The 19,674-nt window shown below is 38.6% G+C and overlaps 1 protein-coding gene across 2 annotated transcripts in view; it reads left to right on the top strand.

Moving 5' to 3' along the window:
• Window positions 1–19,674, top strand: part of CDH20 (cadherin 20) — a 222,118-nt gene that overhangs the window by 184,830 nt on the left and 17,614 nt on the right. Inside the window, exons 7-8 of one of the 2 annotated variants that reach the window (XM_021672029.2) lie at window positions 9,725–9,978; window positions 17,982–18,118. In XM_021672029.2, coding sequence (XP_021527704.2) covers window positions 9,725–9,978; window positions 17,982–18,118 — 391 coding nt within the window. The remainder of the gene's footprint in view (window positions 1–9,724; window positions 9,979–17,981; window positions 18,119–19,674) is intronic. The other variant, XM_021672030.2, reaches the window with a different exon arrangement.

The raw sequence follows: 19,674 nt of genomic DNA, 5'->3' as shown, positions 1-19,674 counted from the left end.
TCATACCCCAGGGGCACCTGGAACACCAGTGAGACAGAACCGTTCACTCCCCTGGAAAAGGGGCTGAAGCCAGGGAGTCAAGTGGTCTAGCTCAGCAGATCCCACCCCCATGGAGCCCAGCAAATTAAGATCTACTGGCTTGAAATTCTCACTGCCAGCACAGCAGTCTGAAGTTGACCTGGGAAGCTCGAGCTTGATGTGGGGAGGGCCATCCACCATTATTGAGGGTTGAGTAGGCGGTTTTCCCCTCACAGTGTAAACAAAGTTGCCAGGAAGTTTGAACTCAGTGGAGCCCCCCCACAACTTGCCAAAGCCAGACTGCCTCTCTAGATTCATCCTCTCTGGGAAGGGCATCTCTAAAAGAAAGGCAGCAGCCCCAGTCAGGGACTTACAGATAAAACTCCGATCTCCCTGGGACAGAGCACCTCAGAGAAGGGGCCGCTGGGGGTGCAGCTTCAGCAGACTTAAACATTCCTGCCTACTGGCTCTGAAGAGAGCCACAGAGCTCCCAGCACAGCACTCGAGCCCTGCTAAGGGACAGACTGCCTCCTCAAGTGGGTCCCTGACCCATGCCTCCTGACTAGGAGACACCTCCCAGCAGGGGTTGACAGACACCTCATACAGGAGAGCTCCAGCTGGCATCTGGCGGGTGCCCCTCTGGGATAAAGCTTCCTGAGGAAGGAATAGGCAGCAATCTTTGCTGTTCTGTAGCCTCCGCTGGTGATACCCAGGCAAACAGGGTCTGGAGTGGACCTCCAGGAAACTCCAGCAGTCCCACAGCAGAGGGGCCAGGGCCTGACTGTTAGAAGGAAAATTAATAAACAGAAGGGAATAGCATCGACATCAACAAAACGGACGTCCATGCAAAAACCCCATCCAAAGGTCACCAGCATCAAAGACCAAAGGTAGATAAATCCACGAAGATGAGAAAAACCAGTGCAAAAAGGCTGAAAATTCCAAAAACCAGAATGCCCCTTCTCCTCCAAAGGATCACAACTCCTCACCATTAAGGGAAGAAAACTGGATGGAGAATGAATTTGATGAATTGTCAGAAGTAGGCTTCAGAAAGTGGTAATAACAAACTCCTCCAAGCTAAAGCAGCATGTTCTAACCCAATGCAAGGAAGCTAAGAATGCTGAAAAAAGGTTAGAGGAATTGCTAACTAGAATAACCAGTTTAGAGAAGAACATAAAAGACCTGATGGAGCTGAGAAACACAGCACGAGAACTACGTGAAGCATACACAAATATCAATAGCTGAATTGATCAAATGGAAGAAAGGATATGAGAGATTGAAGACCAACAAAATGAAATAAAGCATGAAGACAAGATTAGAGAAAAAAGAATGAAAAGGAACAAACAAAGCTTCCAAGAAATATGGGACTATGAAGACCAAACCCACATTTGACTGGTGTACCTGAAAGTGATGGAGAGAATGGAACCAAGCTGGAAAACACTCTCAGGATATTATCCAAGAAAACTTCCCCAACCTAGCAAGACAGGCCAACTTCAAATTCAGGAAATACAGAGAATACCACAAAGATACTCTTTGAGAAGAGCAACCCCAAGACACAGAATCATCGGATTCACCAAGGTTAAAATGAAGGAAAAAATGTTAAGTGCAGGCAGAGAGAAAAGTTGGGTTACCCACAAAGGGAAGCCTATCAGAATCACAGCACATCTCTCTGCAGAAATCGAAAAAGTCAAAAGAGAGTGGGGGCCAATATTCAACATTCCTGAAAAGATTTTTCAACCCAGAATTTCATATCCAGCCAAACCCAGTTTCACAAGTGAAGAAAAAATAATATCCTTTATAGACAAACAAATGCGGAGAGGTTTTGTCACCACAAGGCCTGCCTTACAAGAGCTCCTGAAGGAAGCACTAAATATGGAAAGGAAAAACTGGTACCAGCCACTGCAAAAACATACCAAATTGTAAAGACCATTGACACTATGAAGAAACTGTATCAACTACCGGGCAAAATAATCAGCTAGCATCATAATGACAGGATGAAATTCACAGATAACAATATTAACCTTAAATATAAATGCCCCAATTAAAAGACACAGACTGGCAACTTGGAAACTTGGATAAAGAGGCAAGACCCATTGGTGTGCTGTATTCAGAAGACCTATCTCATGTGCAAAGACACACATAGTCTCAAAATAAAGGGATGGAGAAAGATTTATCAAGTAAACAGAAAGAGGAAAAAAAAAAGCAGGGGTTGCAATCCTAGTCTCTAATCAAACATACTTTAAACCAACAAAGATCAAAAAAGACAAAAAAGGGCATTACATAATGGTAAAGGAATCAATGAAAGAAGAAAAGCTAACTTTCCAAAATATATATCCACCTAATACAGGAGCACCCAGATTCGTAAAGCAAGTTCTTAGAGACCTGCAAAGAGACTTAGTGGCACACAATAATGGTGGCAGACTTTAACATCCCACTGTCAATATTAGTCCCACACAATAATAGTGGCAGAGTTTAACACCCCACTGTCAATATTAGACAGCTCAGCAAGACAGAAAATTAACAAGGATATTCAGGACTTGAACCCAGCTCTGGACCAAGAAGACCTAATAGACATCTACAGAACTCTCCCCCCGAAATCCACAGAATATACATTCTTCTCAGTACCACTTCACATGTATTCTAAAATTGACCACATAATTGGAAGTAAAACACTCCTCAGCAAATGCAAAATAATGGAAATCATAACAGTCTCTCAGACCACAGTGCAATCAAATTAGAACTCAGGATTAAGAAACTCACTCAAAACCACACAACTTCATGGAAACTGAACAACCTGCTCCTGAATGACTACTGGGTAAATAACAAAATTAAGGCAGAAATAAAGAAGTTCTTTGAAACCAATAAGAACAAAGACACAACGTACCATAATCTCTGGGACACATTTAAAGCAGTGTCTGGAGGGAAATTTACAGCACTAAATGCCCATAAGAGAAAGCAAGAAAGATCTAAAACTGACACCCTAAAATCAAAATTAAAAGAACTAGAGAAGCAAGAGCAAACAAATTCAAAACCTAGCAGAAGACAAGAAATAACTAAGATCAGGGCAGAACTGAAGATGATAGAGACACGAAAAACCCTTCAAAAAATCGATGAAACCAGGAGCTGGTGTTTTGAAAAGATTAACAAAATAGATAGACCACTAGCCAGAATAATGAAGAAAAGAGAGAAGGATCAAATAGACACAATAAAAAAATTATAAAGGAGATATCACCACTGATCCCACAGAAATACAAACTATCATCAGAGAATACTATAAATACCTCTACACAAATAAACCAGAAAATCTAGAAGAAACTGATGGATTCCTGGACACATACACCTGCCCAAGACCAAACCAGGAAGAAGTCAAATTCCTGAACAGATTAATAACAAGTTTGAAATTGAGGCAGGAATTAATTGCCTACCAACCAAAAAAACCCCAGGACCAGACGGATTCAAAGCCAAATTCTACCAGGAGTACAAAGAGGAGCTGGTACCATTCCTTTTGAAAATATTCCAAACAATAGAGAAAGAGGGACTCCTCCCTAACTCATGTTATGAAGCCAGCATCATCTTGATACCAATACTGGCAGAGACACAACAAAAAAAGAAAATTTCAGGCCAATATCCCTGATGAACATCGATGAGAAAATCCTCAGTAAAATACTGGAAAACCAAATCCAGCAACACATCAAAAAGCTTATCGACCACTATCAAGCTGGGATGCAAGGCTAGTTCAACATATGCAAATCAATAAACATAATCCATCACATAAACAGAACCAATGACAAAAACCACATGATTATCTCAATAGATGCAGAAAAGGCCTTTGATAAAATTCAACACTGCTTCATGCTAAAAACTCTCAATAAACTAGGTATTGATGGAACATATCTCAAAATAATAAGAGCTATTTATGACAGACCCACAGCCAATATCATACTGAATGGGCAAAAGCTAGAAGCATTCCCTTTGAAAACCAGCACAAGACAAGGATGCGGTCTCTCACCACTCCTGTTCAGCATAGTATTGGAAGTTCTGGCCAGGGCAATCAGGAAAGAGGAAGAAATAACTGATATTTAAATAGGAAGTCAAATTGTCTCTGTTTGCAGATGACGTGATAATCTGTTTAGAAAACCCCATAGTCTCCACCCAAAATCTCCTTAAGCTGGTAAGCAACTTCAGCAAAGTCTCAGGATACAAAATCAATGTGCAAAAATCACAAGCATTCCTATACACCAATAACAGACAAACAGAAAGTCAAATCATGAGTGAATGCCCGTTCACAGTTGCTACAAAGAGAATAAAATACCTAGAGCTACAACTTACAAAGGATGTAAAGTACCTCTTCAAGGAGAATTGCAAACCACTGCTCAAGGAAATAGGAGAGGACACAAACAAATGGAAAAACATTCCATGCTCATCAATATTGTGAAAATGGCCATAGTGCCCAAAGTAACTTATAGATTCAATGCTATCCCCATCAAGCTACCATTGACTTTCTTCATAAAATTAGAAAAAACTACTTTAAATTTCATATGGAACCAAAAAAGAGCCCATATAGCCAAGACAATCCTAAGCAAAAAGAACAAAGCTGGAAGCATCATACTAACTGACTTCAAAGTATACTACAAGGCTACAGTAACCAAAACAGCATGGTACTGGTACCAAAACATATATATAGACCCATGGAACAGAACAGAAGCCTCAGAAATAATGCCACACATCTACAACCATGTGATCTTTGACAAACCTGACAAAAACAAGCAATAGGGAAAGGATTTCCTATTTAATAAATGGCATTGGCAAAACTGGCTAGCCATATGCAGAAAACTGAAATTGGACCCCTTCCCTACACCTTATACAAGATGGATTAAAGAATTAAATGTAAGACCTAAAACCATAAAAACCCTAGAAAAAAATGTAGGCCATACCATTCAGGACATAGGCATGGACCAAGACTTCATGACTAAATTACCAAAAGCAATGCCAACAAAAGCCAAAATTGACAAATGGGATCTAATTAAACTAAAGAGCTCCTGCACAGCAAAAGAAACTATCATCAGAGTGAAGAGGCAACCTACAGAATGGGAGAAAAATTTAGCCAAAGGGCTAATATCCAGAATCTACAAGGAACTTAAACAAATTTACAAGAAAAAAAAAAAACTCATCAAAAAGTGGGAGAAGGATATGAACAGACACTTCTCAAAAGAAGATGTTTATGCGGCCAACACACATATGAAAAAAAGCTCATCATCACTGGTCATTAGAGAAATGAAAATCAAAACCACAATGTGATACCATCTCACACCAGTTAGAATGATGATCATTAAAAAGTCAGGAAACAACAGATGCTGGAGAGGATGTGGAGAAATAGGAATGCTTTTACACTGATGGTAGAAGTGTAAATCAGTTCAACCATTGCGGAAGATACTGTGGCAATTCCTCAAGGATCTAGAACCAGAAATACCATTTGGCCCAGCAATCCTATTACTGGGTATATATACCCAAAGGATTATAAATCATTCTACTATAAAGACACATGCACACATATGTTTATTGCAGCACTATTCACAATAGCAAAGACTTGAAACCAACCCAAATGCCCATCAATGATAGACTGGATAAAGAAAATGTGGCATATATACACCATGGAATACTATACAGCCATAAAAAAGGATGAGCTCATGTCCTCTGCAGGGATATGGATCAAGCTGGAAACCATCATTCTCAGCAAACTAACACATGAACAGAAAACCAAACACCACAAGTTCTCACTCATAAGTAGGAGCTGAACAATGAGAACACATGGACACAGGGAGGGGAACATCACACCCCGGGGTCTGTGAGGGGGTGGCTGGCCTAGGAGAGGGATAGCATTAGGAGAAATACCTAATGTAGATGTCGGGTTGATGAATGCAGCAAACACCATGGCCCATGTATACCTGTGTAACAAAGCTGTACATTTTGCACGTGTCCCAGAACTTAAAGTATAATAATAATAATTTTAAAAGAGGACACTGTTAAGAGAATGAAAAGGCAAATCACAGATTAGGAGAAAATATTTGCAAATCACACATCCGATAATGAACTTGAATATAGAAATAAAGACCTCTTCAAGAAGGCATAGAAAGATGCATCATGAGGCAGTACAGAAATGCAAATCAGAACCACAATGAGATACCACTTCACACACAGGAGGAAAAATAAAGTTTTTAAAACTGGCGAAACGAAGTGCTGAAGAAGTGAAGAAACTAGAGCTTTCATACATTCCCGGTGGGAATTCAAACTGGTACTGCCTTTCTGAAAATTCATTTGGAAGTTTCCTATAAAGTTAAAAATATATTTACTATACAACCCTGCAACTCCACTCCTAGGTATTTACCCCAGTGAAATGAAATTTTATGCTCACACAAAAGCCTGTATGCAAATATTTATAGCAGCTTTATTCATAACTGACAAAAATTGGAAAAAAAACATAAATGTTTCTCTAGTGGAGAATGGATAAATCAACTGTTGTACATCTGTACATCTACTTGGAAATAAAAAAGAAAAAAACTCACCAGGCACAATGGCTCATGCCTGTAATCCCAGCACTTTAGGTGGGCTGATCACCTGAGGTCAAGAGTTCAAGACCAGCCTTGCCAACATAGTGAAACCCTACCTCTACTAAAAATACAAAAGTTAGCTGGGCATAGTGGCGCACACCTGTAGTTCCAGCTACTTGGGAGGCTGAGGCAGGAGAATCGCTTAAAGCCAGGAGGTGGAGATTTCACTGAGCCCAGATCATGCCACTGCACTCCAACGTGGGTGACAGAGTGAGACTCTGTCTCAAAAAAAACAAAACAAAAACAAAAACTCCTTATTCATGCAACATGGATGAATCTCAAATGCATCATGCTAAGTGAAAGAAACCAGACTCAAAAGATTACATACTGAATGACTCCATTTATATGACATTCTTGCAATGGGGACAGAAGATGAATCAGTGGTTGCCAGAAGCTGGGTGGGAGGGGAGATGTAGATTACAAAGGGGCACAGAGTGCAGGTCACGGGGTGATGAAACAGCTATATTGCTCAATTATCACAGTGGACACATGGTTAAATACACTAGTCAAAACCTGCAAACTTTACACTAAAAAAACAAATTTTAATGTATGTAATGTATGTAAATTATATCTTAATTTGTATGTTTAATTTTTAAAACATACAAATTTCACACAAAATTAGAATAACAATTTAAAATTAAAGGGAAAACAAGTTTTGCCTAGCTCATACCTAACATGAACAACAGTGTCCTCATTTGTGTTACAAATACATAAAGAATTTTAGGAGCATATAAATGTAATTACCAAGAAAGAAAAATGTTTCGATTTAGGGAGCAAGCATAAGTGAACTGGTGAAATAGTTCTTCAAATAGATCATTAATCTGACTGGTAGATTTCCCTGTTTATTAAAACTTTGCCTTTTCAATGACAACTAGGGAAGCAGGCTGGCTGGTAGAGACGGGCTTCTTGGTTTGAATGGAAACGGTTGGCAACCCCTGAAAACAAAAGTACCATGTCTGGTGCTAAGTAAATGGTAAACAAGCAGTAAACCAACAACAGCAACAAAACAAAAAAACTTTTTTATTAAAATGTGAAAATAGCAACTATATGAATGTATTAAATAGTCACATGCACCCTGGAAATAAGTACATCTATTATGTATCAATTTTTAATGTAATTTTTTTGAGACAGGACATGTCTCTGTCACTCAGGCTAAAGTGCAGTGGTGCCATCATAGCTCACTCTAAATGGAGCTGAAGCCATCCCCCTGCCTCAGCTCCCAAGTAGCTGGGACTACAGGTGAATGCCACCATGCCCTGCTAATTTTTTAATTTTTTTTTTTTTTTTTTTTTTTAGGAGAGACGTGGGTTTCATTATGTTGTCTAGGCTGGTCTTGAAATCTTGGCCTCAAGCGATCCTCCCACCTCAGCTTCCTACAGTGTTGGGCTTACAGGCATGAACCACAGCTCCTGATCAAAAAGTGTAGTTGATTTTTTTTTTTTAAAGAAAGAAAATAATAAATCTTGTTAAAGCAAGTCCTACTGACTTTTTTTTCCGAAAAGCAAAGCAGTTGTTTAAATGGGTACATGCCTCTCTCTAACATGAAATGTGCTGCCATGCAACATATTTTATGAAAAAAAGTGATGTTTAACTAGAAAAATGTATGTAAGTTATTGCAATGCTAACACACAACTTTTAAGTTCTAGTAACTGCTTTGCTATTTGCTGTTATTTTATGGGACTTAATATTCCAATTTATTTTTAAATATTGATGTTCTGAAATACTTGTTGCTTTAAACACTTAAACATGTTCATCAGCTTTAAACAAAAATAGATTATTCTTCAGAAATAGCATTTTAAATTCACTTTTTGCCCTGGAGCACTGTATTTATTTTTAAATAAAACATTCTGAAGATAGGAATAAACCAAAAAACAGAACCAAAAAATATATTTTATGCAATGGAATTTTATAGACAAAAGCCCTTGTGGACGAGCCATAACCATGTCAGTGTACTCCAAGCTTCTGAGCTTCCTGAGTGTTGGGTTCTTCAACTCTAAAATGTCAAATTAGGGTTTTAAAAAGGATTTTCAGCTGGGTGTGATGGCTCATGCCTGTAATCCCAGCAATTTGGGAGGTTGAGACGGGCAGATCACCTGAGGTCAGGAGTTTGAGACCAGCCTGACCAACACGGCAAAACCCCGTCTCTACTAAAAATATAAAATTAGGCAGGCATAGTGCCACATGCCTGTAATACCAGCTACTTAGGAGGCTGAGACAGGAGAATTGCTTAAACTTGGGAGGTGGAGGTTGCAGTGAGCTGAGATCACGCCATTGCACTCCAGCCTGGGTGACAGAGTGAGACTCTGTCTCAAATAATAATTTCAGTAAAAGGGATTATGTATGATGAATTAAATATACAAACATTGATCTGACACAGGACCTGTAAACCTTATGAGGCACAGTTTCTTGGAAAGAATCAATATTGCCTTTGTACTCAAAAACAACTTTTTAAGGAAAAAAACAAAAGCCTAGGCCTCAGTTGCATGAATATTCTGGAAGACAGATAGATAACAGATAGGTAGGGAGAGAGAGAGACAGAGAGAGACAGAGAGAGAGAGAAGATCTGGAATATATATGGAAGTTTGTGTTTAGAACACAAACTTGTTCTAAATTGTTGTGAGGTCTTTTCAAATGAGCAAGCACCTCTAAAGATGATGTGACCAACTGTCCTGGTTTGCCTGGGATAGAATAGGGTCCTAGGAAATGAAACTTTTCATTTTGGAACTGAGACAGCCCCAGGTAAATTGGGTCCAAGACTGAGGGGATTCCTAGGAGGATCTCTCTAAAGACCAGGCTGATTGAAGGGTAGACAATTAAAGCCAAGTTTGCTCAGAACAAATGGGCAAATTATTACTAAACTGGCTTCCTTAACCATCTTGTATCTTCTTTATATTCTTTACCCTAAGTATTGAAACTGACATTAAGACCAAGAATAACAGAACAAGACAAAGATTTCCCTTCTTTCCCCTTTACCTTTTTCCCATTTAATGAATTGGGGAATCTTCCCACCAGCCATCAATATTGGGCATCCTTTTGAACCTTCACATATTTTGAACCTTGAACCTCAGTGGTCAATCAATTTTCCTATCATTACTTTTCAGCCCCTGAGTTTTGAAAGCAAGAAAAGCTACACCTTAAAGGTGGAGGGAGCCAATCCTCATCTAGAGATGCGCTTTCTGAACTTGGGCCCATTTCAGGACACAACAACAGTGCACATCAGTGTGGAAGACGTGGACGAGCCCCCTGTATTCGAACCTGGCTTTTACTTTGTGGAGGTGCCTGAGGATGTGGCGATTGGAACAACCATACAGATCATTTCTGCCAAGGACCCAGATGTGACCAACAACTCAATCAGGTTTTCCTAGATTTCACCTTTTCCTTATACGCTGGAATCTTCCCTTCACCTGTATGTACTTTTCTAGCCCCTTTCCCTTTGTTTCTTTCTTCTCTATCCCATTTCTGGAGACTCTCCTCCGTTTTTTGTTGTTGTTTTTTTTCCTTAAGTAACATGGCCTTGTAAGGTTATTTAGAAGTGAAGCATCATGTCTACAACTCCCTTTCAATTGGTTCAGACACACACACACACACACACACACACCCCCACCCCTCTTAGTTCTCAATCATGGTCCTATTGACATTTGGGACTGGATAATTCTGTGTTGCTGTAGAGGTGTTCTCCTGTGCATTGAACCATGTTTAGCAGCGTCTCTGGCCTTCCCACTAAATGCCAGCAGCACCCTCTGAGTTGTAACCAACTAAAATGTCCCCAGATGTTGCTAAACGTCCAGGGAGGTGGTGCAAAATCACCCCTGGTTGAGAACCACTGACTCAGATAAAGTATAGTCAGACACACAGATGTCAAATGTTAAAATCTGTTGACTCTCAGTGGTGAACATAAAGGAAATCATTATGCATTCTTCCATCTTTTATGGATCTTTGGCATGTTTTACTTTTTAAAACCGGAGAAAACAACATCTACTATATATATTCCATATACTATAGAAAGAGCAGACATAGAAACTACTTCTTTTGTCAGTGACTTCAATGCCTTGTAGACTGGCCAGATAGATGGCTCTTTGTATGCTAATACCACATTTCTATCTCTCCAAAGTATGTTTTGGAATTAAAGATTCCAAACAAGATGCTTCTGCTCAAGGAGATGAGAGCTGTTCTTACAGTCATGGCCATCTCTCATCAACTGGAACCAAAGTGTAAATAGCTGGTGGACAGGTTGACACACAACCTTCCAGAGCAGCTGCCAAACCTATGAAGCTTGACATGAAAGATCAGATTTCCAAGGCTGCTGGAAGCCATCTGTCACATTAATTGTTGAAAGCCACACAGTAAAATGAATCTGGGGCTTTATTGTAGATAACACATTTTAAACATACCCACTTTATCAAATGCCTTTTCTGTCAGCTGGCTACTTCTCTCACCTAGTGCTGTTTTGTATTTAATGAAAACGTGATTTTGTAGTTTCACAAGAATGGCTTTCTCCAGAGAATAACAGTACTAAGGGGAAATTCACTTCCTCTAACCAACCAGTAAACATTTTACATGTTCAAGCATTCAAATGGCAAAAACGATTTTGTTTGAATTCTGATATTTGATTTTTTCAAAGGCAACTAATGTATTATATAACAACTTTATAGATGTTATAGTTCAACCTGAAGCTTTTTAAATATAAACTAGGATGGGGAGAGTTTAGTGCAACCATATTATTCCTAGAGCAATCACAATGAAAACAAAACAGATTCCATTTTAAGTGTGTATTTTCAGAAGCCAAGAATATATACCTTCTGATCCTAAATTTATTAATTAAATATGTATTAATCCACCGTAGACTAATTAATCTATTCCTGTAACCAAAGACTATATGAGAGAAACTTTAAAGAATAAAATTTTCACTACTGGCATGAAGTAGACAAAATGAAGAAATCTTGTCTCGCTAACAGAAAATACTGCTTCAGATGATGACCAATTGAAAACTATCAGTTAGCCAGCACATCTGTTAGCATCAGGGAGGTCTATACTGGAGTGTCTGGCTAGTCCACTAGAACCCAGGAAGGATGAATGCAAGAGTGAACAGGCCAGAGGGCGGAGTCCACCGGAATTCTTACTTTTAGATATAAGGTCCCTGACTCTTTATACTATCCCAGAGCAACCAAGAATGGTCCCTGGACCCAAAAAGAACCACCAGGGGTCCTAGATTCTCAGAGGGAAATGCACCTAAAACTTAACTCTCTGGATCTCATTTAAAAACCAATTTGGGAATTCCTTTCTTCTGTTATCTTTCACCAAACTGCTCTTCTTTTCCTTATTTTTCATATTAAAGTTACTTTCTTTTAAAATAATTTGTATATTTATATGCTGCATGGCTAATTCATCATCTGCATTTCTATTACAATGAACAAATGAGATTTATATTCCTAAGGAGAAAGTATCTATTAAATCATTCAAAAAATCAACATATAACCTGAAGTTAAAATGTTACAGATAAAAGGCCATTTAATATTTTTCAAAGATTATTAGGACTTTTATAATTTCCTTTCTAGAAAGTTGATGGTATGTTCAGGAATATATGCTGGTCCTCATTTACTGGTAAGCCCCAAAACAGAATCTCCAGATTTAGTGATATGTACATGAAAAGACAATGCTTGAATCCCCTGAATTTTTAATACATGCTCAAGGACTCTGACAAGCAGGATACTGAGCCATTTGGCAACTGGAAGAGGCTTCTGCTGATGTGGAAACTGCCTCCCCGCAGTTCCTTCCCAGAATGTGTGTGGATTTAGCCAGCCTTCTTCTGATACCCCACCTCCAAATTGCTCCCAAATTTAGATGTCCTCAGCTAAGCAACAAGCAGGGAGTCTGGAAAGCACCAGCTACCGCTGGCTCTGGGCAGCTTTGTACCTGTGTGTTGCCGATTCTGCTCACAGGAGGTAAGAATGTAATGGTTAGGAAAGGAAAATCACCTACATAATTCACGAGTGTGTCCCAATTTCCTCATTTTCCATCTGAATCTGTATCTTTAATTTTTCTCTGCCTCCTGAAAATTGACCCAGCATCCCATTTCGGGAAACAAAAGCTATTATTCCCTCAATTCAGGCCCTGTTGGAGAAATTGGAGAGGGATTCCCCTGGATGAGGGAGGCTTCTCTGAGGAAGGCTCCTCATGTGTCAGCCCTGGCAGTGCTGTCAGGGGTCCTGTGGGTTAGTTATTTCTATCACTCCCTTTCCCATGCCATCTGTGACACTTGCTATGGTGCCATAGGTTTGGGTATAGAAAGCTGCTTTCTCATAGGCTGCCTCTCCCCTGGCATCATGCCTGCAGCCTGAAGAGCTGCCATCAGGGAGATTGCTCCGTGGACCACATGCTGGCTCTTCGCATGTGTGAAAAGCTGAAAGAGAAGACTGTCATGAGCCAATCAGTGTTTTGTTTTGTTTTTTAATTTAGAGAAAATTCAATTCTTAAAATAGTAGAATTTAAAACTAAGTAACAGTTTATGCTTAAAAATAATAATCTAGTCCATTTTAAATGAATTCTGCAGCATGTGTTTCTCTGTATTAAAAAGGCAACTATTCACCGTCACTCTGATACGGTTTGGCTTGTGTTCCCACCCGAACCTCACCTTGAACTGTAATAATCCCCAGTGTCAAGGGTGGGACAAAGTGGAGATAACTGAATCATGGGGATGGTTCCCCCATGCTATTCTCACGGTAGTGAGTTCTCAAAAGATCTGATGGTTTTATAAGGAGCTTCCCCTTTCCTTGGCACTCATTCTCCCACCTACCACCATGGAAGGGACATGTTTGCATCCCTTTTCTCCATAACTGTAAGTTTCCTGAGGCCTCCCCAGCCAAGCTGAACTGTAAGTCAGTTAAACTTCTTTCCTTTATAAAATACCCTGTCTCGAACATGTCTTTATTAGCAGTGTGAGAACGGACTAGTACACACTCTTATCTTTAAAAGATAAAGTCTTGTTTCCTTAAACAATCTCCTATAGACTATGTGTCAGTAAGGCAGCATGGCCTGGTGGCTGGGAGCAAAAACCTGCAGCCAGACTGCCTGGGATTGATTCCCAGCACTGTGACCTTGGGCAAGGGACCTAAACTCTTTACTTCTCAGTTTTCTTACCTGTAAAATGAGGATCATAATGGTGCCTACCTTGTGGTGTTATTATAAAGATTAAATGAGTCCATATAGGTGGTGTGTGCTGAGCAGTGCCTGGCATACAGCAAATGTTCACTAAATAGGGTCACAGGAAGAGAGAAACATTAATTTTCTTCCTTAAATTTCCTAACTCTTAGGGAGTCATAACTTAAATCATTCTGATTTATCTAGCCCTTACTCATCAGCTTTCTCTTTAATTCCTAATTTCTAATACACTGTATTTGAAACAATACATTTTACCAACAATAGCTATATATGCACAACCATATACATGTATATATACACACATATATATAAAACAAAAGTTTTACATCAATGTTTACCCTTACTGCATGTGATAGTCTGGCATGCATATATTCTATTCTATTTCATTTTCTTTCTATATTAATCATAACCCACCATATTGATTTCACAATCCACTAACCTGCCTCTGAAAAACAATGCACTATAGTAAAGAAACTGCTTATTCCCTGCAAAATTGCTGCTTCTCTGTCTCCACAACTTCAAGATATGGATTGCAATTGCTGGTGACTTTAAATCAAATTTTGAACCCAATATATGCCCCAGCCCCTATTTAAATAATCTATAAGAACACAGTAATTATAACTTTGTATATATGGCTTAAAGTCAAACACAATACTTATAACTCTATAAAGATGGCTTCATATATTACCTCTGCAAATTGTTGCCTGTTTAACTGCATAAAAGTGACTACAGCTGGTTGCAGTGCCTTATGCCTATAATCCCAACTACTAGGGAGGCTGAGGCAGGAAAGTAACTTGAGGGTAGAAGTTTGAGACCAGCCTGGGCAACACAGCAAGATTCTGTTTAAAAAGAAAAAAATTAACCATCCAAGTAGGGTGGTACATGCCTCTAGTCCCAACTACTCAGGCAGAAGGATCACTGGAGCCTAGGAGTTTGAGGCTACAGTGAGTTTGGTCATGCCACTGCACCACTCCAGCTTGAGTGACAGGGGGAGAATCCATTTCTAAAGAAAGAAAAAAAGGTGACTTCTTTAAGCCTCAGTTTCCTTATCTGTTGATTGGGATAATAACTACCTCCCAGAGATGCTGAAACAATTTTAAAAGAAGCTGTGTATTAAGTACATAGTGAAGTGCCTGATATTCAGTTAGTGGCAACTGTTGTAATTACTGGTCTTTTAAACATAGGGTTGTTCTCTTGTTATTGAGTTATTTATACATTTTGGATATTAGTCCCTTATTCTATGAAAAGAATTGCAAATATTTTCTCCCAATCTGTGGGTTGTCTCTTCATTCTGTTGATTGCTTCCTTTGTTGTGCAGAAGTTTTTTACTTTGATACAATCCCATTTGTCTATTTTTGCTTTTGCGTGTGCTTTTGGGGCCATATCCAAGAAATCATTGTCCAGGCCAACATTGTGGAGCTTTCCCTCTAAGGTTTCTTCTAGTAGTTTGATGGTTTCAGGTCTTAACATTTAAGTCTTTAATCCATTTTGATTCTTGCATAAGGGGTCAGATAAGGGTCCATTTCCATTCTTCTGCACGTGGATATCTAATTTTCTCAACACTGTTTTATTGGAGAGACTGACCTTTCCCCATTATGTGTTCTTGGAACCTTTATCAAAAATCAGTTAATTGACTGAGACCCATTAGTTCAGTTCTGAGTTCTCTATCCTATTTAGTTGGTTGATGTGTCTGTTTTAATTCCAGCTGTTTTAATTACTACAGCTTTGTAATATTATCTCAAAATTAGGACAAATGACCCTGTTTAAAAATGTGCAAAATGCCTGAACAGACATTTCTCAAAAGAAGACATATAAATGACCAGTAGATACATGAAAAAATGCTCAACATCACTAATCATCAGAAAAATGCTAATTAAAACCACAATGAGATATCACCTCACACCTGTTAGAATGTCTGTTGTCAAAAACAAGAAACTTAAGTGTTGGCTAGGGTGTGTAGAAAAAGGGAACCCTTGCACACTGCTGATTGGAATGTTAGTATAGCCATTTTAGAAAACAGTATGGAAGGTCCTCAAAAAAACTGAAAAGAGAATTACCATATGATCCAACAATCTCACTTCTGGGTATATATCCAAAGGAACTGAAATTAGTATGTCAAAGAATGTCTCCACTTTCATATTCACTGCAGCATTATTCACAGTAGCCAAGATACAGAAACAACCTTAGTGCCCATCAACAGATGAATGGGTAAAAACAATGTGGCATATATACACAATGGAATATTCATTTCAGCCTTAAATATTCAATTCAGCTTTAAAAAAGAAATGAATTCTGTTACTTGCAACATGGATGAATCTAGACAACATTATGCTAAATCAGCCACATACAGAAAGACAAATGCCACATGATCTCAGTTATATGTAGAATGTAAGAAAGTCAAACTCACAGAAATAGCGAGTACAGTGGTGATTGCCAGAGACTGGTGGGCAAACAGGGAAAAGAGTCAAAAGGTTCAAATCTTCAGTAAGGGATAATAAGTTCCTGTGATCTATTGCACAGCATGGTAACTATAGTTCATAATAATGTATTGTATATTTCAAAATTATGAAAAGAATAGATTTTAAATGGTCTTACTGCAAAAAGAAATACATATGTGAGGTAATAGACGTGTTAATCAGCCTGATTTCATCATTCTACGAAGTATACACGTATCAAAATACCACACTGTATCCCATAAATATATACAGTTATTACTTGTCAAGTAAAAAAATTAAAATGGCCAGGCAAGGTAGCTTATGCCTGTAATCCCAGCACTTTGGGAGGCTGAGGCAGGTCGATCACTTGAGGTCAGGAGTTCGAGACCAGACTGGCCAACATGATGAAACCATATGTCTACTAAAAATAGAAAAATTAGCCAGGCATGGTGGAGGGCGCCTATAATTCCAGTTACTTGGGAGGCTGAGGCAGGAGAATTGCTTGAACCTGGAAGGCAGGGGCTACAGTGAGCTGAGATCACGCCACTGCACTCCAGCCAGGGCAACAGAGCAAGACTCCATCTCAAAAAAAATTTTTTTTAATAAAAATGATAAAAATTACTTGGCCTTTACCAAAGACTACATAAGGTTCTCATTGATGGTTCTCAGTCATAGCTACATATCAAAATCCCTTACAGAGGGTTTTTAATTTCCACATACCTGAGCTTCCCTCCATATTTGTTAAATTTTCCAAGATGGGGACCAGACAAGGTAACACAGGTGAGACTACACAACAGAATTCCAAATCAGATTCAACCGGAAATACAGATCTTACCCAGGACCTAGTTAACTAATGGCTCAAATGATACAGACAACAGCAAAATATGAGTCATTGTCCCCTTGTAGAGTGCTGAAACTGCCAGGCACAGGTGCCCATAAATGTCCTTTTCTTGCATAAAGATGCATGTTGGTCCAGACTGAACATGAAAGGTGGAAGCAATGGGTGAAGTGCATTGCTTGAACACAAAGATCCATTTTTGTTATGGAACATTTGCTTGTTATACACCATTAGTTACATAGCTTATGTGACATTTTCTAGCAGGCTGTACCCCACAAGTTCATACTCTAGGTTTTTTTTACAGTAAACAACCTAGTCAGATCTGGTCCATCCTGCTAAAAGCATACCATCGTTAAGGACTCTCCAGCAACTAAATACACTATCATTATTTTGTTTGCCAGAAAGTGGGTCATTAGCATGTTAACAAAGGGCCTGGTACAAAGCTTTTCTTCTCAATAGTTGATACAGATTATAAGGACTGGACCCACTAAACTATACCTTTTCACCTTTTCTAGTTTCAGATTAGCATTTGAGAACTCATTTGAATACAATTTCTTTTAAACAAACATAGGTAGGGTTTGATACTCAGGATGTCCCAAAATTCTTGGGGTAATTCCAAGCATTAAATAGCATAAACCAATATTTAAATAGCTTAAAACTGCCCCAAGACTGTTGGTATACTGTTTATTTCATTTTTTGAATGAGAAAATTGAAGCTGTATTTGTTTTGTTTATTGGAGGAGGAGGTGATTTTTTTTAACAAATAAAAACACGAATGCAGTCTTCCAGTAGCCATAACTCAGAAGTGGTGGAACCATGTTTCCACATGGTAGGCACTCAGTTCTCTCATGTGGTATGAGGCACTCAGCTCTCTCATGTCATATGCTTATCCAAATGCAAATGATGAATATAATCCATGTTTCTGCAGATACTCCATTGATAGAAGCAGTGACCCTGGAAGATTTTTCTATGTTGACATTACAACAGGTGCCCTAATGACTGCAAGACCCCTGGACCGGGAAGAATTTTCTTGGCATAATATCACTGTCCTTGCTATGGAAATGAGTAAGTAGCATAATAAATTGGTCTCCATGCAGTGACAAAACACAGGTGGTATAGAAAGTGGAAGTTTCTAGAACTTGTTGTGACAAAAATTACATCATTTAAGGGAAGAAATGGAAGTCATGCTTTATGCAAGTAAATAAATGCATTCGGTGCAAATACTTTTTTGAGGATCTCCTATATACTTAGTCCCGTGCTAGAGATAAAAGCAAACAAAACATGGAAAAGTAGTAGATAGCATTCTTATCCCAAGCAGCTATGAGGAAAAGGGAAGATTCCTGAGAAATCTAAGGGGCTTTCAATCTTTCATATAATTGTGAATGTACAGAGTATAAAATATTATTGTATGAAAGGAAGCATTTATAACGTATCACTCTTACTATACACATATATACATATCCATGCCCACAAGAATCTGAGACATCTTACAATAAAAGGCAAATTGATTAACATAATAAACTTGTAAATGGAATGGAAGATTAATAAGAACTAGATTAATATATATTATAAACTTAATAAAAATTAGATTATACACTACTACATCCCATTTTTTTTCATAATATTGGTGACGGTAAAGGCTTAGAAAAACGGCAGTCCCTAACCTATTGGCTATATAATTAACAGCCATTCAGGAGGGCAGTTTGGCAATACGTATTGAGATTCTCCAAAATATTCATACTCCTTCTCTCAGGAATTCTACTGCCAATCATCATATTAAGGAAATAATGACAGATATCAACAAAGATTTATACGTGAAAATTTCCACTGCCATGGTATGTTAAAATAGGGAGAAAATGGAAATTGCTTAAATGTCTACTAATAGGAGATTAAATAAATTATGGTACAACCTATAGTAAAATGACAATATAATACAGACATCAACACCCATGCTTTCAAAACATATTCAGTGACAAAGGATAACCTTACCCTAAAATATTAATGTTCTGAATTTGATTTTTCTGTTTTGCTTAACTGTAACTTGTATGTCGGGGGAGGCTGTATAGCTCCAATTTTGGACACCCATGCTATATAATGTCACATATCTAATGGATGTCTCTGGTGGTAGGATTGTGAATCATATTCATCCTATGCTTTTCTGGAATTTTCATCATTCCTTAGACAAACACCACTGTTATAGTGAAGAAATACATGTTAATGTTGTTAGCGCATTCTGGTAACCAAGGAATAGAAGTGTTTGGGGGAAAACAGTAGAACATAGATATTTTGGGGAAAGAAAAAAAGAAAAACATGATCCAGAAGAAGAGTGCATTTTGGGATTTAGTAAAATTATTAACCAAGAGTAATTTCTGTCTCTTGCAATTTCTGTTTTGTCTCCTTGGGGTGGTGAGCAAAACAGAAAAAGACAGGAGGGGCATTACCAGAGCTGTGAAATTGTCTCTGCATGGCAGTGCCAAGCAAAAGACACAGGCCACAAAGACACAGTCCCCCATAAGTGACTATGAGCAACTTCTGCCCCAACCAAAGCTATGGATTTGGTGTGTGTTTGATCCTGTAATATCCTGTCCCTAAGCAGAAATAAATGTGTAGTGTTATCTTTA

The sequence above is a fragment of the Aotus nancymaae genome, unplaced genomic scaffold (assembly GCF_030222135.1).
Source record: "Aotus nancymaae isolate 86718 unplaced genomic scaffold, 86718_ANA_hifiasm-v0.15.2.pri h1tg000020l, whole genome shotgun sequence".
Lineage (NCBI taxonomy): Eukaryota > Metazoa > Chordata > Mammalia > Primates > Aotidae > Aotus > Aotus nancymaae.
The sequence above is the reverse complement of the archived record's forward strand: the minus strand, read 5'-3'. Positions and strand labels throughout refer to the sequence as shown.